Source organism: Sardina pilchardus, chromosome 23 (assembly GCF_963854185.1).
Source record: "Sardina pilchardus chromosome 23, fSarPil1.1, whole genome shotgun sequence".
In the NCBI taxonomy this organism is placed as follows: Eukaryota; Metazoa; Chordata; class Actinopteri; order Clupeiformes; family Clupeidae; genus Sardina; species Sardina pilchardus.
The window spans coordinates 14,907,717-14,929,357 of record NC_085016.1 but is presented as its reverse complement, the minus strand read 5'-3'; the positions used below and the strand labels follow the sequence as shown (position 1 = coordinate 14,929,357).

Sequence of the window (21,641 nt, the reverse complement as noted above, 5' to 3'; positions counted from 1 at the left end):
AGGCACCGAGGAGCCCTTCGACCCCATCATCATCTCCAGCCTCACCAAAGGCGGCCTCGCTGAGAGGTACGGCTGTGTGTGTGTGTGTGTGTGTGTGTGACCCACAAACTAAAGCAGTCTCTCTGAGGTGTAAATGACACACTATTTTCAGGTCTGTACCTGTGCATAAGGAATAAAGCTGTCACTAATAGATAACTGTCTGCTGTGTGTGTGTGTGTGTGTGTGTGTGTGTGTGTGTGTGTGTGTGTGTGTGTGTGTGTGTGTGTGTGTGTGTGTGTGTGTGTGTGTGTGTGTGTGTGTGTGTGTGTGTGTTTAGAACGGGAGCCATCCACATTGGTGACCGTATTCTGGCCATCAACAACAACAGCCTGAAGGGAAAGCCTCTGAGTGAAGCCATCCACCTGCTGCAGATGGCTGGGGAGTCAGTCACCCTCAAGATCAAGAAACAAGGAGACTGTAAGTCTCTCGCTTATACACACACACACACACACACGTACCGTATACAGGCACAACCCTACATACTGTACACCCCCCTGCTCTTGGGCATACACACACACACACACACATACACACATACAAACACATGTACACACACAATCAAGCACAGTAGGCACACGCACACAAATGTTGCAATGTGCATCATTAAAAAAGCTTCACAGACACAAAGATATATTTATACACTGATGAATGTGTTAATAGTAAGATGCCCCCCTCCCACACACACATACACACACACAGATGATTGGATTGTCAGTCACACTAATGGGAAGTAAGGAGCTTCTGAGTCGAAGATGTAAAGTCAAGGTCTCTTCACTTATACACAGACGCACACGCACATGCACACGCACACACACACACACACACACACACACACATATGTACGCACGAAACCTCGCATACATACTTTCAGGTCAGGCATCAGAACACAATCAGCTCCTGTTCCCTACTGTAATTCATCATGTGAAACACTATTAGGCCCCCGCCACTGCATCAGCGGAGACTTGAAGGCCGATTAGTCCTTCCCCCTCACACACAGGTACAGGTGTACACACACACAGACACACACACACACACATACACACAGTCACACTCACACTCACACTCACACTCACACTCACACTCACACAGAGGTCCCAGTTCACTTAGGCCGTGGATCGATATGGTCAATGCAGAGTATATTTTCCATTCCATTGACAGTAGTTAGACGCAAACAGATGGCATAGACATAGAGCTGTAATTGCAAAAGCCACAGCACCCAGAGCAGAGCCCCCACACACACAGTGGAGTGGTCAGGAGAACAGCTGAATCACCTCAACACATCCCGCTCTAGTTAGTTGTGTATCATAATCACAAGGTCTGCTACAGCTTTAGTTACAGCTAATAACGGAAATAGGCAGCCTTGATTGAACAATCTATGGACAATCGTATTAATACACATTTGTGCACAAGCATACATGCTTGTGTATGTATATATATATGTATGTATGTATGTATGTATATATATATATATATATATATATATATAGCAGTACATATATAGCAGTACATTATATAGGTGTTAGTCAAAACATCTTCATAAAAAGGCTTTTTGTTTGTAAAAACTGAGTACACTGGGCTGTTTTTTCTGGACAATAACAGAGACACTAAAGACGATCTCCACCTCCGTTCATGCCATTGCTTATTCTCTCGTTCTCTCTGCTTCTCTGTCCATCTCTCCGTCTCTCCATCCCAGTGGCGAGTCCGAAGCAGCCGTGCGCGGGCGGCCTGAGCGAGGGCGAGGAGGAGATCCCGGGCAGCGGGGGCATCAGCGTCAGCGTCAGCAGCAGCAGCGGCGGCGGCATCAGCGGCATCAGCGGGGGCAAGGGAGGGGGCAAGCTGTCGGACATCTTCTCCACCACCACCACCATCCCGTCGGTGGACAGCGCCGTGGACAGCTGGGACGGCTTGTCCGCCATCGACAACACCTTCAGCACCCAGCGTGAGTTAGAGGGAGGGAAGGAGGGATGGGATGGAGGGAGAGAGGGAGGGAGGGAGAGGGAGGGAGGGAGAGAGAGGGAGAGGGGGGAGAGAGGGAGAGGCAGGAAGGGAGGGATGGATGGATGGAGAGAGAGAGGAAGGAAGGAGGGGAGGGAGGTATTGATTATATGGTTATGTGGTTGGTATCAAGGCAAATGAAAAGAGAGCGAGGAAGACAGAAATGGAAGGGACCTATTGTGCAGCTTTTGTGACAAAAACACCTTCAGCACTCAACAAGAGTCGTGGAGAAGGAGTGAAGTAGAGAGGGAGATGGAGGGATGAGAGGCAGAGAGAGTGAGAAAGAGAGAGAGTGAAAAGAGGATGACAAGAACGCTACAGACACAGATCACAAAAACACCCTCACAGCAACACGTTTTAGCATTCCAACTTGAGGCGGAGAGCCGCTCACAACCACTGAAGCGTCACACGGATCAAGGGCTCCAAAAAGGCCTCTGTGTCTCTGTGTATCCCTCCCCTGACTACAACCACACTGTAGTGAAGGAGCACCAAGCACAGGAGACCATAATATATCACCAGGGTAACAGCAGACCAGAATTCTGATCAGTTGACCACAGACCTTTGTCCATTCGCCATATTGGGGCGGAGAGGGAAGGACAGATGATGGACGGAAGAGAGGCAGGGAGATGATGGAGGGACAGAGAGAAGACGGAGTAGGACTGGAGGGAGTCAGACTTGAGTTCTGGGGAGGGAGGGAGGAAGGGAGGGAGGGAGGTGTGGAGAGGGAGGGAGCGTAGATGACACAGTGAAGAAGAAAGAGTGTAGGAGAGAGTGACAGTTAAAAGAGGGCCATTGGAATGGTGGGGACAACGTATCACTGCACAACAGCTATTAATGTCAGAGCCAGGGAGAGAGAGGGAGGAGATGAAATGGATGAGAGGAAGAAAGAGACAGAGAGAGAGGAGAGGATACCCACATGGGAGCCATCTTAGGGACAGTCCAGGCTCTGAGTCTGGGCCAGATTTGGGCCAGAACTGAGACTGATTTGGGCCAGAGCATTGCCCCTGGTCTTGTCTAGGGTTGGGTGATGCTAGGGTGGTGCTAGTGGTTAAGTATATGTGGACTTCAGCTGTAAGGCCAGAGTGGTGGGTAGACTACCGGAGGCCAGTTGCTCCACGGGACACAGTCACAGTAATCACTCTGGATAAGCACAAAGCCTCTAATCTTAAAAACTCTCATCTGTATCTATAATCTAGTTAGAGGACGTTGTCACCTCATACTGTCATGCATCTTAATTGTTGGGTTTAGTAAAAAAAAAGAAAGAAAAAAAGACATCAAAAAAGCCTTCAAAAAGCTCAAACATAAAATGCAAATTGTCCACAAAGCTACAAAAAAAACCATCATGATGCAGCTATATTGTCAATATTATGATGATAAATATTCTAATGCATACAGCATAGGTGTCAAACTCAAGGCCCGCGGGCCAAATGCGGCCCGCCACGTCATCTCATATGGCCCGCGAGAGCTTAAAGGGTCTGATACAGTATGTGGCCCGCTAGAGCTTAAAGTTCTGATACAGTTTTTGCGTATACTGTAGAGGAATGATCAGGACACACGGGATATGCCATCCGACATATCGGTGGACAGATCTAGGAGCCCAGAGGAGCACACACAACTAACTTCATCAGCGCTCCACACAAGAGGAATGGAGAGACAGAGAGAGAGAGAGAGGGAGGGAGAGGGAAGAGAGAGGGAGAGACAGAACAGAGTGAGTGGGTGTTGAAAGGAGAGATGGGAGGTTAAATAGTCTCAGTGAGAGATATGGAGAGATGGGGAAGGACCGAAGTATATGTTAATGAAGAAAGTGTGTGTGCGTGTGTGTGTGTGTGTGTGTGTGAGAGAGAGAGAGAGAGAGAGAGAGAGAGAGAGTGGGGGGTTAGAGATAAAGATGGATGTAGAGTTTTAGAGAGGAAGAAGGAGAAGAGATCCCATTAAGGAACAAAAGCTAAATGAGAAGGTTAGATCAAATAATCAGGGTGTGTGTGTGTGTGTGTGTGTGTGTGTGTGTGTGTGTGTGTGTGAGAGATGGGGAGATGAAAAAAGAGAAGGGGACGAGGAGAAGAATACATTAACAAATGAGAGAGGTGCAAGACGGGGCGAATAAGATAAAATAATGGAAAGTAGGGAGAGAGGGAGAGAGTGGGTGTAGCATCTCATTTTCTCATTTGCAGATCCTCACCTCACACACACACACACACACACACACACACACACACACACACACCGACCTTTCCGTGCTAAATTGATGTATAGACATAATTATTCAGTCAAAAACCACACAATAACACTGCCATCCGCTCCCAGAGGATGAGAGAAAAAGGGACAGAGAAGAGGGAAGAGAGAGAGAGAGAGAGAGAAGGAAAGGGGGATGACAGAAGAGAGAGAGAGAGAGAGAGAGAGAGAGAGAGAGAGAGAGAGAGAGAGAGAGGCTTTTACTCCGCTAAGTGGAAAATGATTTCCTAACGTGCTTGGGGAAGAGCATTACTGTTCCAAAGGATTCTGCCAGACAGTGTGTTTGAATCACAATTAGCACACACACACACACACACACACACACACACACACAGACGAAGCCACACAAAGCCGTGCACACAAAAGCCTCCTGGTCAAGTTTAATCACTGTGGTCTCTGTGCATAAAGGAAGTGTGTGTGTGTGTGTGTGCGCGCGAGCGCATGCGTGTGTGTGCGTGTGTGTGCGTGTGTGTGTGTGTGTGTGTGTGTGTGTGTGTGTGTGTGTGTATGTGTGTGCGTGTGTGTCTGTCTGTGCTATATGTTTTGTTATGCAAAATTCAGGTGTTCTGTTAATGAAGAGGTCTGACCATAATTACTTCTTCTCTTTGGAGGTCAGGGTGTTCAGTAGAGTCATTAAAAATCTAATTTGATACACACACACACACACACACACACACACACACACACACACACACAGCCGAACATCTGCACAAAGTATACAAGCATTCCAAACAGACTCATAATGAGAATAACTTCTTGACAGTTTTTTTGTCTCTTTATTCTCAGCACTGACATAAAAACTGAATTGTCAAATAAACTGAGTCCTGAAGCCATGGTGATGCACCATGAAATTCTGCTAGACGGTGTCAAGGGGGCTAAAAGATAGGAAGAACTTAGCAGTTATGTATTATATTATTGTTAAATATATATATATATATATGACAGAGAGAGAGGAACAGAGACTGTGTGTGTGTGTGTGTGTGTGTACATGACTCGGTCGATTCAGCCTCCCTCCTAAGCACTTTGTGCCATTTTCCATCAGTGCTCACTTACAGGGGAGATCCATTTCAGCCTGTCTGACATTTGCAAGCACAAGGCCACCCCCACCCCCTGTCTCCCTGGCCTCTTCCTGTTCTGTGTGTGTGTGTGTGTGTGTGTGTGTGTGTGTGTGTGTGAGTGTGTGTGTCCTGAGTTCTCCTTCATCTCTGTTCCATCTCTTCCTTCCTCCTCCTCCTCCTTTGTCATTCTCTCTATCGCTTCTCTCCCTTGTTGCTCCCTTGTTTCCTCTCCCTCCCTCCCTCCCTCCTTCACTATCCCTCCATCCTGTCCCTTCTCCATCCTCTCCTAGTGAGAGAACCAGCAGACCTTCTGAGGAACTCTGTCATATTAGGCGATTGACAGGGAGTGTGTCTGCCACTATAACCACTTGTCACACACACACACACACACACACACACACACACACACGCACTCACACACACACTCACACACACACACTCTCTCTCTCCCACCTGAGCCATGAGCAGACATATGAATCATAGATGTTTACACAGGCAACAGCAGCAGCACTAGAACACACTTCCTGTCTACTAGCTAAATTATGGATGAGTATGCATTAACCAGTGTTAACCTAGGCCTGTGTGTGTGTGTGTGTGTGTGTGTGTGTGTGTGTGTGTGTGTGTGTGTGTGTGTGTGTGTGTGTGTGTGTGTGTGTGTGTGTCCGTGTGCCTTTCTGCCCATGTGCATGTGGAGAGGGAGAAAGAAAGAAAGGAGGAATATGAGAGAGGGATAGATAGAGAGAGAGAAAGAAAGAAAGAGAGAGAGAGTTAGGATGAGTGAGGTGAATGCAGAGGAGGGTCTTTGAGGACGGATGCAGAGCAGTGGTCCACTATTTGCCCTCTGGTCTGGTCTGGTCTGGTCTGCATGTTTGGAATAGAGGACAGGTGGATGTCTCACACCATATCTGACACTAGCAGACACCGGGGCTACCTGCTGCACACAGTGCATCAGCAAATAGGAATGAGTGGTGAAAAGATGGAGAGAGGCAGAGAACAGAGCATCTCTGGCAGCCAGGCAGGGAGAACATACACGCGTGTGTGTATGTCTGTGTCTGTGTCTGTGTGTGTGTGTGGGAGCGCGGGTATGTGTGTGTGTGTGTGCCCATGCTTTAGTTTTTGCTGTTTATGAGAAGGTTGTGCAGATCAAACATATTTCAGTTTGAGAATGTACGAGGGGAATGATGAAACCAAAATAAAAAGCAGCATCGGTGTGCCGATGAGTAACTCGGTGAATCCTTCACGGTGCTCTGTGCAAATTCAAATCCGACTCAATCTTCATCAAATTCAGCGAATTCCCCCTCACGGACCTCGTGCTGTCTGCTTCTGTGTGTGCTGGAGTAAAACTCCAGTCCTGGCTCTTTAAATGTGAAATCAGCAACGCAGATCGAACTGATCCATGCACCAGCCCAGCCAATCAACGCTCTTCAGGAGCACACAAGAGAGGGGTGTCGTCTGTAATTTTATTGGCTGTTGTTGAGCTCAAATATCGACAACCTTTCGTCAGAATCCTGCACTTCACTCTCCTAACATGTTGCCTGTGTGTGTGTGTGTGCGCGTGTGTGTGCGCGTGTGTGTGGGTGTGCGTGTGCGTGTGTGTGTGATCACAGCTCCTACAGGCTTCCAGGTGTCCAGCTACAGCTTCCACAGCCACGAGTGGAGGAACGCCAAGCCCAGCCGCGGCAGCTTGTCCCCGGGCAACGGCAGCGGAGGCGCCGGGGGTGGAGGTGGAGGTGTTGGCGGCAGCAGCAGCAACCGCGCCCGCACCAACAACATCCTGCAGGACCTGGGCCTCAGCGACGACGAGTGGGAGAGACCTCTCACCAGCGGGTAAGAGAGCAAACACCTGCGTAACTCACAAACACACCTGGTGTCGGGAGATCTACTCCACCCACAAACACACTCGGCATGGCACCTGCGCGACACACCAATGTAGTCAACACTGTGCCCAACAACACACCAGTGCCACTCAGTGCAATAGCCTGATCAATGTCACCTGGGTGGCTGGGGAACCCTATTCCCAAAAGGCCAGTGGGAATGTGTTTTGTTGCCTTCTGTTTTTCCTTTTGTTTTCTTATACACACCCAACGTATTCCATTCTGGAACACCAGACCAAAGATCCTTAAATATCTTTTTCAACCATCTGACCAGACTTTCAGTCCACAAATGCCCGCTTCCAAGTCTGTGGTTTGTTGCCAGGTAGTGTGTTTGGGAAGAAAGAAAAAGCCTGGAGCCGTTTGCTTTGATTTCAAGTGTGAATCAGTGCAAACTTGACTCCTCTGCCCACAAGCCAGAAGCCCCATGATGTCCTGTACAAGTGATGTACTGTGCGTGACCCGGGCTCATATTACAGAGCAGAGGTGTGTTCAAATACTCAAACATGGCGTGATGTTTGTTGAACGGTCTCGAGTTTGCCGTAGATGTTTGCGAAACACTCGCAAACTGTCTGAGGAAGGGGTTGTTCTCTGTGAACATCCAGGGGTGCCGGATTGATGGAATTTTACACGAAATCGCTCAGACGTAACAATTCAAAGAGAACGTTTGCTGTGCGAACGCTCGGCAAGTCGGTACCGTTGAAATGATTTGAACGCACATCAGGTGTTGGTGGCGCGTCTCCTCATTGGGATGCAGCCCTGATCGCCCTCATCTCATCAGTGGATCTTTGCCCCCCACCCCCCGCCCCCCCTTCAATGACTCGCTTTGCTTCCTCGAGTGTGTGCCTGTCTGGCTGAAACGGAGAACCCGCCATCACCGGAGCCCGCTGCAATTAGCGGCCATGCCATCTTATGGACGCGGGCGCGCCTAGCGCACCATGAACTCAATTACACAGTCAAACTGCAGAGCAAATCCAGGTGCCGCGCGTCAGTGTTGCGCTCGATATCGGACTTGAGTACACAAAGAGACTTGACCCTCATGCTCACATCAAAGAGTCGGGGCTTTTTGTGGAATAAATGTAAAGTTTAGCCTGGCTCTTGAGACCACTAAGCCAGATAGACAGGCTGAATAAGAGAGACTAGAGAGCCACACAAAGAGCCATATTCACTCACTCCACAGCACTTTTACTGTCATTAAGCCATCTGGCATGGTACCACACTGTATTTAACAAATGTTTGATCATGTGCAAACAGTACACACACTCTCACACAAATATACACACACACACACACAAATGCACACTCACATCCGTCCCCACACACACACACACAAACACATCTGAAGTCGGCGCCATGACAAATTGTTGTTTACCATTGAAAGGCGGATGGCGCAATCGCAGCACTGTGAATAATTAAAGCAAATGGCTGCTATGACAGACACATTTATCTGCCACTTAACCGACGCTAGGCGTTGACAAAGAGCGCCTGCTTGACACGCGGCCCCATTACAAATTGACGGCGTCACAGAACAGGAGCGATACACTAGCACTGCTTACAGACAGCCAGTTCCCAGGCGCAGAAGAGGACAAATCACCCGGGGGTGCTTATTTACCTTCCCTTTCTACTCGTTTGGCAGCTAGTTTTATCAGAAGCAACATACAATACAGGTGTACAATTTCTCTCCCAGAGATTAGAATGCATGACGCGGGTTGTGTTTGTTGGCACCCGTGGTCCATCAGTGGAGCTTAGTAACAGATGAGGCCCAGCGAGGGCCAAACATGGTACACCTGCTTGGGCCAGTGCACTTGTCCCTTGCCCCTCACTCACTTCACTGACACAGTGCAGGACGCATGATTGTCTCCGTGGTGATGTGGAAGTCCTTGTACCATGGCCATGTGACGTGTGAATTGTCGCCATGGCGATGCGGATGCACTGACACACACATACCGTATTCACCTGAGATAGGACTTGTCACCATGGCAATGTGCGTGCAGGAGAGAGAGAGAGAGAGAGAGATAGAGAGAGAGAGAGAGAGAGAGATGACTTGGGGTGGTCCGTTGGTCTAACCCAGCGTGACTCAAGTGAGAGTCCTCCAGCAGCCTCGGAAGACAGCAACAGCACACAGCTTAGCAAGAGCCTTTCATCTGAACCCCAACGCCAAGAGCTGTTATGATCATGTCTCTCACTACAAACGCAACCCAGACCCGATTAAACAGCAGAGAAGATCAAGTTATACATGTCTCTCGCTCCAGCACACTTAGTAACACACACACACACGCACACACACACACACACGACACTCACATTGATGATGCTCTAATGCTCTCCGAGCTAGTCGGTTTGGCAGCCTTGTCAGGATTAATATCACAAACTGCACTGGGGCTACTTCAGCATGGAGACGTGTCGCTCCAAAAGGGTTAGGGTTAGAGTGTCTGTGTGTATGTGTGTGTGTGTGTGTGTGTGTGCATGCTTGTGTATGTATGTATACGGTGTGTGTGTTTTGTGGGTGCAGCTCTTGTCTTGTGCGACCCAAGGGAAATGGCATTTGCATGGGTGCGTGTGTTTGTATGCATCTGTAGGTATGTACCGTCTGTGTGTGTCAGTGAATGTGTATGTGTGTTTGTGTGTTTGTTGTTTGTGGGTGTGGGTGTATCAGTGAGCATCAGTGTGGGTGTGTAATGCACAGGTACGTGTGTAATGTGTGTATGTATGTTTATGGCTCTGTGTGTGTGTGTGTGTGTGTGTGTGTGTGTGTGTGTGTGTGTGTCTGAGGGTCAGTGTTAACATTGTTCCTCCTTGTTGGCATCTGCAGAGGCTCCACGCTCCCCACCGGCCTAATCTCTGACAGCAGGTGAGCCTCGGCCTGCCCAAAGCGTGTGTGTGTGTGTGTGTGTGTGTGTGAGTGTGTGTGTAGGTGTGTGTGTGGGGGGAGTGGGGGGAGACCTCTCCGATCCCCAGAACTACCCCCTCCCCACCCCACCACCAGCACCACTGCCGCCACCACCACCACCACCACTAAGCACAACTGGACCCCACTGCCCAGCATGGCGTGCCCATTTCAGTGTGTGCCCTCACCCCACCCCCTCTTTCCACCATGGGGTGTGTGTGTGTGTGTGTGTGTGTGGTAGTGTGCATATTTGTATATGTATGCGCGTGTGTATATTTGAATGTGTGTGTGTGTGTGTGTGTGTGTGTTTTGGAGACCTCACATGTTCTGCACCACACGCCTGCTCCTCCTACCCATAATCGGCCCAACGATTCTCCCCCCGATTCTCCCCCCTTCTTCCCCTCCCCCTGCCCCCCCCCCCCCCCCCCCCCACTTCACGCAGTCCTCCTCGCACTCATCCCCGTGGTGCCTCCCTGCTGATTGGCTGTCTGGAGCAGCAGTGGGATCAGTGTGGTGACTCACGCTCTCTGTCGCCCCCTGCAGGTTCACGGTGGGTCATGACGGCACGGAACCGGACCAGGAGGAGAACTTCTGGTCACAGGCGCTGGAGGACCTGGAGACTTGCGGCCAGTCCGGCATCCTGCGCGAGCTAGAGGTAACACACACACACACACGCAGACACACACTCACATACACACTCACACACACACCAACTCCTGTCTTAATCCTCATTTACTACATAAGTGTGGTGCCTATACCCCACATCTTAGAAGCATACCTTACACACTCCATACTCTTTGTAGTACATTTAAAGTACGTAGCATATTCTTTATACTCTTTATATTATAATATATACATTTACACTCTTTACATTGGCTATACCCGCCCAAATGCTCCCCCATCACCTGATAACAGATCACAAATAGCATATCCATCTGATGGGAAGTGTGACACATCTCCCTCCATGATATCCTCTTGCCATCAGATTAACCCCTGCTGCCCAACCTGCAGCCTCTAAACCCCCCTCAGAGCTCTAAGCCCGCCCTAATACCCATAATGCCCCTCTAATACCCATGATTCCAAATCCCCTCTCTCCCTCAATTTATGTTGTATGCCCCCCCCCCTTAGTTGCATGAGATCACATCCTGTTTTCTCTTTTTTCGTTGGTTTATTTGTTTGTTTGTTTGTTTTCTTTTTTCTTTCCTGTAATCACTCCTTCTCTTTCTAGGACAAGCCAGACAGGCTTCTGAATAAGAGAAACTTGGCCCTCTTGGTACCTTCTCTCCTTTTCTTTTGGCCTTTGACCTCCTGCTTGCGGTGCTGCACTCTCTCTCTCTCTCTGTCTCTCTCTTGGGCGGGGGCCTCTCCTTAATGCTAGTGTTTGTCTCGTTCAGAGAGGGGGTTCAGGGGTGGGTGAGAGGTTGGAGTGACGGATTAGAGGGGTGGCATCCATCTTGGATCCCCAGGGGTGCATTCAGACTAACCTTCACTAACATCAGGCTCCCCTCTCCTCAATTCCCACCAACACTTAGCTTTGAACAGTCTAGCACACAGCTCATTGTAGACACACTGATTCCATTTTGCACTGTGGAGGGCTATGCCCAAACTACACAGTGAGTGTTCAAAGTGATAGTCTCCCTGTGGTTTATGGTGTCTATTATCCCACCAATAGTAATGAATTTGACCCTTCGGGTCTTGGTTGCCTTTTGTTAGTAAGGTACATTGGGTGGGCCCCAAAAAAAAAACAATAAGGTAATAAGGTCAGCACACTGACTGGAGAGCATATGGTCTCTCTCACATGAAAATGCATGGATGTGGGTGTGTGTTTGAGAAAGAGTGTGAATATGCATTTGCTGATCTGACTGCTTATGAAACTCCTTTGCGTGCTACATCACCTTGTTGGAAATGAAGGCCACAGTCATTTCGTCTCTTGTGTGTTTTGCTTCAGCCATTGTGTCTCCTCTTGTGTCATTTTCCTCGAATCTCCATATCGCACTGTCCGAGGGACAACCAGGAATGTCCAATCAGAGAAGAGAGGAATGGCAATGGGCCAATAGGCATGGGCTGAGCTGGAATGAGGTTTTAGGGATGGGGAATTGGGAGAGGGGCTTCAGGGCAAGGCATGATGGGAAAACGGTCGCTGTGTCACTGGAGAATGGCACATGACCCAGAATGCCGCTGTCAAAACACTGAGTGGTCGGGGAATTGGTCCGTCCACCGCGCCAAACCGAAGATTTTTTCTCCTGTGCTCGAAAGACAAAATCTTCCACACCTGTCCGTATACTGTACCTTCGCTGCTGCTCGGCTATTCATGACGTCTCCCGGCAACCCCCCGAGCGCTTGACCCACGCGGCCGGCGGCGGGGGCGAATCAGAAGGAGCATTGCCATGGTAACACATGGCCCCACTTCTGAAGGGCATCATATGTGTAGTTGACTGACGCAGTTGTGTGTGTGCCCATGCATGTCCCACCCACCCCCCCGCCCCCGCGCCAAAGGGTCAGGGTTGTGCATTCTCATGCGCTGGCATTTTGCATTCGGCTGCGTCTCTTGATGTACTGACCCCCGCACTGGGAAGAGGAATCTGTTTCTCACGTGACTACTGTAAATGTGGGTTGCATGTCTACAGTGATGAAGGATGTACTTAATGTCATTCCAAATTGACACGCTTGGTAGCTCTACAAGCTCAACAAATCATTAGATAAAAATCATTGTGGCTTGTGTCTATACTGCCACTATATACTGTAGCTCTTGCACAAGAAAACCAATATATTACTTGCGTGCATACTGCATACGCGAGTATGTGCGCATGGTAAGTAGACAGAAGAGTAATTTCAAGTCTTTCAGTTGAAGAGCTTTAATAATCTTTAGAGCATTGGTTGCGTCAGGTTGTTTTGGTTGGGTTTGGATGTTGCCTTGGTCCACAGGTGCTCACGTTCAGGCCCAGATGGTAACGGCCCAGCCCATGTTTCAGCCTCACCGGTGCAGCGAGGCAGTCGATTTCACCCATTACTTCTGCCGCCTGCTTCGGCAGTCGAGCTAATACACAAACCCAGATGGGTAACACAAAATCCTCCAGAGGACTTGGATGCGAAAATAAAATATGTTACCCTGTTAATCACAGTACAGCTGAACGAGTGCAAATTACCATAGTCTACATGCCAGCATCCCGGCAATGTTTGTTAAATATTTTATATCGTATTCAGACAATAGTGGGCACTAATTTGAATCTGCATTGTGCACTACATAACGCTACCGTGTTGCTAGTACTACACCATGAGAACAGGCGCTGATGCCAGTATTTGCTAATTTATTGACATGTCGCAAAGCGCAATGAAACACAAATTGGTGGAGTACAAGTACGTTTTTTAGCATCTAGGGGAACAAGATGGAGGTGGACTTTAAATGAGATTGTCATCTATGACTTTTAGACGTCTCATGGAAATGGTGTGCCTTTTAAAGGAATTTGTGTCATTCAGAACCTCCTGGTCTGTGTGCGGAGTGGACCCACCAGTGCTTGTATGCACTGCGGCGTCGCGTGGCATTAGATTAACCAGATGTTCATGCCCAGTAATTAGATTAGCATTAGTTCCTGCGGGATGTTATTACCACTTTGCATGTCGCCTGGCATGTCAGTCAAATTTGAACCCAATGTGTTATTACGCACACACAATATCCACGTAATCGATTCACATAGCCTATCAAAATACTCTATTAAGCATTACATACAGTAAAGTATGGTGCTTGAAATATATATATTTATCTAGATGGGCTTTTACTCTCTAAACCTGAACTAGTGAACCTGTGTAGAAGCCCTTGCTTTGTTGGTCTCTGTCACCTCCTCCTTACTGATCCCTGTTTGCCCTGTTCTGCTCTCCCTTGCGCCCCCTGCAGGCCACCATTATGTCAGGCAGCAGCCTGAGCCTGAACCACGACCCGGCGCCGACCCGCAGCCACCTGGGACGACAGTCCAGCTTCCAGGAGCGCAGCTCCAACCGGCCACAGTACTCGCAGGCCAACCGCAGCAACACGCTGCCCAGCGACAGCGGCCGCAAGGCCTACAACATGAGGAAGATGAAGCAGGAGATTAAGGACATCCTGTCCCCTACACCAGTGGAGCTGCACAAGGTGTGTGTGCGTCTATCCTCACGTTGAATTATTTAGCATGTGCTTTCGTTTGAGATGACAGGCTTTTTTTAGTGTAGTCAACATCAACCATATCTTGTGTAGCGTACACATGTTAGTTAGTTCGTTTATTTGTTGTCCCCAACTCCCCATACGGAAATTCTTTTTCACATTTTAGATTGATAGATAGATCGATAGATACAGTAGATAGATAGATAGATAGATAGATAGATAGATAGATTAGTTTAGATAGATAGATAGATAGATAGATACTTTATTGATCCCCAAGGGGAAATTCAAGTCTGTCAAGTCATTTTCCATCATTGCATCGTACATGGTCACAGGCATAGGGATGGCACATACATGGTCGAAGACATAGGAGATGGCATACAAACATACATTTGTCAGACACTATATACAGTGCCTATAGAAAGTCATCATACCCATTTGAAATAGTTACTTTTTTTGTCTTACAGCCTGAAATCAAAACCCATTTTTTAAAAAAATCTTTTCCAGTTTTATTAACAAATTTAGCTGTACAACATCAAAATAATGAAAAAAAAAGTCAACAGTTCTGAAAATTAATAAAAAATTAAAAACTAGAATAACAGGGTTGGAAAAGTCATCATACCCCTGACTTAATACTTTGTAAAGCTTCCTTTTGCTTTCATTACAGCCATCAATCTGTTTGGATATGTCTCTATTATAGCTTTGCACACCTAGATAGGGGAATATTTGCCCAATTTTCCGTACAGAAATGTTAACATTTAGTCAAATTCTGTAGGGAATGGCGATGGACTGCTCTCTTCAAGTCAATCCACATATTTTCTATAGTATTTAAGTCAGGGCTCTGACTTTGCCACTCAAGGATATTCACCATCCTATCCTTAAGCCACTGCTTTGTTCTTTTGGCAGTATGTTTAGGATTATTGTCGTGTTGGAAGGCGAATGACCTCCCCATCCTCAGCTGTCTAGGAGAGGGACGCAGGTTTTCCTTAAGAATGTGGGTGTACTTGGCAGCATCCATTTTCCCTTCTATCCTGACCAATTGCCCAGTTCCCGCTGAAAAGAAACATCCCCACAACATAATGTTGCCCCCACCATGCTTCACACTAGGTATGGTGTGTTTTGGGTGGTGTACTGTGTTGGTTTTCGCCAAACATTGCGCTTGGAGTTAAGTGCAAAAACACATCTGGAATATTCTGCTACCATGTGGAAAAAGCTTATATGGTCAGATGAGACTAAGATCGAACTTTTTGGAGACTAAGATTGAAGTTTTTGGACTGAGCTCCAGGCGCTAACCGAACACTGTATACACACCCAAACACACCCAAAACACACCATACCTACTTTGAAGCATGGTGGGGGCAACATTATGTTTTGGGGATGTTTCTCTTCAGCGGGGACTGGGCAATTGGTCAGGATAGAAGGGAAAGTGGATGCTGCCAAGTACACCAAAATTCTTGAGGAAAACCTGCGTCCCTCTCCTAAACAGCTGAGGATGGGGAGGTCATTCGCCTTCCAACACAACAAAAATCCTAAACATACTGCCAAAAGAACAAAGCAGTGGCTTAAGGATAGGATGGTGAATATCCTTGAGTGGCAAAGTCAGAGCCCTGACTTAAATCCTATAGAAAATATGTGGATTGACTTGAAGAGAGCAGTCCATCGCCATTCCCTACAGAATTTGACTAAATTTCAACATTTCTGCACGGAAAATTGGGCAAATATTCCCCTATCTGGGTGTGCAAAGCTATAATAGAGACATATCCAAACAGATTGATGGCTGTAATGAAAGCAAAAGGAAGCTTTACAAAGTATTAAGTCAGGGGTATGATGACTTTTCCAACCCTGTTATTCTAGTTTTTCATTTTTTATTAATTTTCAGAACTGTTGACTTTTTTTTCATTATTTTGATGTTGTACAGCTACATTTGTAAATAAAACTGGAAAAGATTTTTTTTTAAATGGGTTTTGATTTCAGGCTGTAAGACAAAAAAAGTAACTATTTCAAAAGGGTATGATAACTTTCTATAGGCACTGTACATTGACACAGATTATTGTGGGTATTTGTGAGAACATACATTATTGCATTGCATACATTTATCTGTATGTTTCCATCAAAGCTATTGAACCCCTTGTGTCCTCTGAAGGGCACTTTGGGACGTCTTTGGGAAATGATGATAAAAGGGACGAAGCTGATACTAGGGACATCTGGTGATATTGCGGATCATTTTTGGAACAGCACCAATAACTGATGCCATTTTTGTATATTCTAGTTAAATGTCCTTGATATGAAAAGCAATAGCTGATATTGATTGTTAACTTTGACAGCCGCTATTAGCTAAGAGTAGGAAAATAAACAGCCCTATCCTAGTTTTTGCAAAGTTTGAACAAATAACTAGAGCATCCGTTTTTAGGATGTGTCTATTTTATATCGGAACCTTTACTGACCTCGCTGACCCATACGACTGCCCTCAGGTGAGCCTGTTCAAGGAGACCGACCTGGAGGACTTTGGGTTCAGCGTGTCCGATGGTCTCCTTGAGAAGGGAGTCTACGTCAACAACATTCGCCCTGGAGGCCCAGCCGAGGTCGGGGGACTGAAGCCTTTCGATAGGCTGCTGCAGGTAAAGTCCTCACAAACCTTCGCACACACACACACACACACACACACACACACACACACACACACACACACACACACACACACACACACACACACACACACACACACACACACACACACACACACACACACACACACACACACACACACACACACACACACACACTCACACACACTCACACACACACTCTCTCTCTCACTCACTGCAATACACACTTCTCCCATTACCACACAAAAGTCTCCCCTAAGATCGGGCTTACTCCCCATTACCACGGCAACGTAATTACTCTCTGTCTCTTCGTCAGACAGATGCCGACTTCTCCTCTGTCAGATTAGTCCCCATCACCTCACGTTAATGAGCATTGGGGCTGTTGTTTTTTTTCCTTGTGAGGATTAGGGTGTTAATGAGGGCCGTGCCACACAGTCGAGTGGCCATGGTAATCACCAGTCTATTCTTCTGGACAATGCCGGACGGCCACAGGGGCCAAGCGCTAACGAAAAAGTGCTTATTTTCAATGACGAGACAAAAAAAACTGGATGATGGCTGACAACATGAGTGGGCGGTTTGACAGCAGGCTGACGCATCACCTGGGTGTGTGTCAGTGTGTGTGTGTCAGTGTGTGTGTGTGTGTGTGTGTTAGTGTGTGTGTGTGTTTGTGTCAGTGTGTGTGTGTGTCTGTGTGTGTGTGTGTGTGTGTCCTTTTACGTTGTGCGATTTCCCTCGCGTTGGCAAAATGGTATAGCCATTACAGAGGAAACGGCGAGCACTCCTATCCCTGCTAGGCGGATGATGGATCGGGAAGAAATGAAGGAAGGAAGGCGTCATCAGCATGCTTATTATCTCCCTCTGCTGTCCTTTATCAGGGACAAGAGGCGATGCACATGCACTCCCCGTGTTAAATGGCTGTCACTCTCTTGTGCGCTAGCCAATATTGCACTAAGCGCACATTGAAGAATAGCTTGATGGAGATATGATAATCAGTTACTGTGGGCTGTGTCGGGCTGTGTTTTCCCCACAATTCAGACTACTTTGCCCTTTGCTGTTTGCGGAGCGGAAATGGTTTTCAGTGTGTTTACCTGTGTGTTTGCACCATAGGATATTGATTTTGTGTGTGTGTGTGTGTGGTGGTGGTGGGGGGGGGGTGCTGTTGTATCTGTTTGTTTAACGGTCTAACGGAGACTCTGGAAAGCCTCTGAATAGACCGTGTGTATGATCTGCAGTGACCAAAAAATGATTAGAAACTGTATCGTTTGGATTGTTGTGGGGAGTTGTCATCTGAATGCGTACTCTGCCAACATTTTGTTGATGTGTGCTCAGTCCACACCTTTGTTGCAGAAGGCAAACAGAAATTATTTTAACAAGGCAGTCACTCTGCCAATGCAATTATAGCCGAGCTTATTGTTTGTGGCTGAATGGGGCCAGATAGCACTCAACACAATGCACATAATTGATCAGTGAGTGATGGGCCTTTTGGCAGACACAATTGCACATCATAAGCCAGGCTGCCTATCTCATTGTGCCCTTGATGTCATTTTTACAGAGTAAGATTAATTTTTACACACGTTAATGTTACAGTCCACGATTCAAATTAAAAGAGAATTACCCATGCCTTACATGCCACTGCGGATACTGTAGGTGTTGATTGGCTTGAATGGTGTATGGCTTTGTGCAAACAACCATTTTACAAAGCCAGGACATTTTACACACGTTTTATGGACAGATAAATGGCATTGCATTGACAAAAAGTGTATTTAGTTAGTATCACACACTTTATTTTTTTATTTTCAAGTCGTAAAGAAGCCCAAACTCGACAAATTGTAAGGAAACATTTTTTTCTTTGTTTCTCCTCCAGATAAATCACGTACGGACCCGAGACTTCGACTGCTGCCTCGTCGTCCCGCTGATCGCCGAGTCCGGCAACAAGCTGGACCTGGTCATCAGCCGGAACCCGGTCACCACCCAGCCCACCTCAGACCTGGGTCAGCTGCCCTCGGACGAGCCGGTGAACTGGACGGAGCCGGGCGTGGCGCTGGCAGGGGACGGCGCTCAGCTGGACCCCGACATGGGGCTGCAGAGCGCTGGACTGGTCGGGGGCGAAGACAGAGACCCTAACAAGACCTTATAGCAGAGCAGGGCGGAGGACGAGAGTCCAGCGCTCCCCATGGTGCTAAAATGTCTGGCGATCTGTCCCCCCCACTAGCCCCCCCCCCCCCCCCCCCAACCACCAACCCTGAGCCCCTGAACACCACGAGATCTGAAATGGTGGGGGTGTCTGTGGGCAGGGGATAGTGAGCGGACAGTTTGTCTAAGCACATGTAACACTCCTCCCCCTCTCTGCGAACCTACACACACACACAGACACACACACAGACACACACACACACACACATATACACACACACACACACACACATATACACACACATCTACACGCATGTGTCACAGGTCAGGCCCTCTCTCTCCTAGCACACACCCAGCATGGATGTGTTTCTGTCCTGTGACGCCAACTACTGTACAACAACTATGATGACGATGATGATAATGACACTGGAGGAAGACCGCACCGACCTCTTTGGAGTACTGAGACAGACATTCACAAGCAAACCAGAACTGCAACTGAAACAGTGCCATCCTTTGTTTTTATTGGGAAAGGACAATACTTAAAAAGAAAAAAAAAACACTGGTGAAAAAAAAATGACATAAGAGCAAGTGGATTCTCACAGACGTTTACATGTACTGTTGGACTGGCCACTCTGTATGTGTGTGAGGATTTGTTTGAGTGTGTGTGAACGTGTATTTGTGTGTGTGTTTGTTTGTAGGACCACACTGTATAGGCCAGAAAACTATCCCCACTCTCGTTTTTTATAAAGAGCATCTCCTGTTACCCCCTAGCCTCCTCAGTCGCCCCCCTCCCTCCCCCCTTGAGTTCTCAAACTCACAAGTTTTTATACTCTCCCAGTTTTGTCAGTGATGAAAACAAATTAAATGTAGTGTGGTAGTGGGGAAAAAAAACAAACAAACAAAACCCCCTTTTCTCTCTTCACTTCTGATGCCAAGGTCCGAGTGCCAACTCTGCTAATAAATGGGGTATGAAGACTGGTATAGCATCAGCACAATAAAGAAGAAAAAATGGACACGAATGCCCCCGCTTCCTCCTTTCCGAGAGATGGAGAGAGAGAGAGAGAGAGAAACAGAAATAGAGGGAGATGGATACAGCGGTGGTCTGTGTAGCTCAGTGAGATTTGTCACAGCGCGGAGGAACCTCAATCACTTTACGGTTCCTCCTCAGCCACTATCCGTTCTAAAGAACTTCCTGAGATGGTAATCCTGGCCACTTAAATCATCAATATTCAATAGTGGACGCCAAGTAGATGTATAGGGTTTGTGTCCTTGTCAAGAGGGATAGTTCTAGAGCTTCATAAATTCCAGAAGCCTGACAAACTGAGGAAAAAAACAGTAGTTGAACAAAACTGAAGTACCATCTTCTCTCTTTCTTGGAATTTAAATTGTGTCTAGACCCTGGACCCAACTTGGGTTGGAGGGAAATGCCTCCACAGGATTTGACCCCAACAAATGTAGTTCTCCACAAACTCTTCCTCAGTCCAAACTAAGTCCTCAGGTCATCTCAGAGGGCACAAACGCAGGCACACACAGTCTCAGCGTTAACAAAATTCATTTTGCCCCTGACTAGGATGTCGAGTGACTGTTTTCTTCTTTCTGCTAGAAGAGGTGGCACCTCTGCACCTTATACTAAATTTGGACAAAGAAGTATTTTTTATGAACAGAGGCAGGTTTTTATGTGACAAATCTACTCGTGTGCAATCTGTGAGTGACTTTAGCAAAAGTGATGGATGATGTTGTGGGCAGGTGTTTGTTAACCTGTGAAAACAAACAAGAAAAGTAGTGTGGTCTAGTTGTCTTGCAGAAGTTACCCTTCTGCTCCTCAACTGCTGCTATAGAAATAAGTCATTGAAGCCAGAGGAGGTAATGTTGCAAACGCTAGCATCAAACCTCCACTGCAGCCATAAAAAGCTGGTACGAAGATATGATCGGTGTTGTGTGGTAGTGGTTATGGGCTGAGTGTCAGCGAACAGGAGCCAAAGGAAAGCTTGGTCTCGTTTTATATTAAGTGTTCCTATAACACCATAATAATTAACAAAACAACGCCTGATAAGTGCTTCCGCTGTAAGTACACGTGATTACATTTCCAACCTACAGTAACCTTAACCCAAAGGACAGTTAGCAATTAGCAATTAGCAATTAACATTAAACAGTGCATTGCAACTGTAGTTCTTAATCAATTGGAGGTTTAGTACACTGTGTCTTGGGACACTTAACATAAAGGACGGCACGAAATAAAGACCTCTCTCCCTTCCCCCTGCAGAAGCACAACTAGCACTGGCTCAGTGCCTCCAGCTCACCACCAGGCCAGCTTCTTTACACAGTAGTGCAGATAGGTAGAAGAAACACAAACCCTGAGATAACTGTAGCTTTCAGAGGGAGAGAGAGAGAGATTGCAAAGGCCCATGGGTAATATGGGTAATGTGGTACTCTAGCTGCTGAAGAAACATAGAAGAGGAATCCCAGAGTGAAATGAATTGGTTGGGGTTGGGGTTGGGGGGGGGTTACATTGAGATATATTTTCTACTGTGTGAGTCTTTACCCTGTTTTTTTACTGACGTGAAATCTGAATCAACTTTGGACGTAACAAACCAAGCTGTGAAACGTGTGCACCTGAATGCCACCATCACTCAAAATGACCAATTAATTACAGAATTTAAAAAAACACAAGCATGAGGTAAAAAACAA

General features: G+C 47.2%; 1 protein-coding gene across 4 annotated transcripts in view; it reads left to right on the top strand.

Annotated features, from left to right (window-relative positions):
• grip1 (glutamate receptor interacting protein 1) overlaps nucleotides 1–21,413 on the top strand; it is a 350,390-nt gene extending 328,977 nt beyond the window's left edge. For 2 of the 4 annotated variants that reach the window (XM_062528265.1, XM_062528262.1), the window contains exons 17-25: nucleotides 1–66; nucleotides 317–456; nucleotides 1,733–1,978; nucleotides 6,932–7,151; nucleotides 10,008–10,046; nucleotides 10,626–10,737; nucleotides 13,975–14,208; nucleotides 16,686–16,832; nucleotides 18,685–21,413. The exon at nucleotides 1–66 is cut by the window's left edge. In XM_062528265.1, coding sequence (XP_062384249.1) covers nucleotides 1–66; nucleotides 317–456; nucleotides 1,733–1,978; nucleotides 6,932–7,151; nucleotides 10,008–10,046; nucleotides 10,626–10,737; nucleotides 13,975–14,208; nucleotides 16,686–16,832; nucleotides 18,685–18,957 — 1,477 coding nt within the window. In that variant the 3' untranslated portion in view covers nucleotides 18,958–21,413. The remainder of the gene's footprint in view (nucleotides 67–316; nucleotides 457–1,732; nucleotides 1,979–6,931; nucleotides 7,152–10,007; nucleotides 10,047–10,625; nucleotides 10,738–13,974; nucleotides 14,209–16,685; nucleotides 16,833–18,684) is intronic. The other 2 variants (XM_062528266.1, XM_062528263.1) reach the window with 1 other exon arrangement.
• Nucleotides 21,414–21,641: the final 228 nt, after the last annotated feature.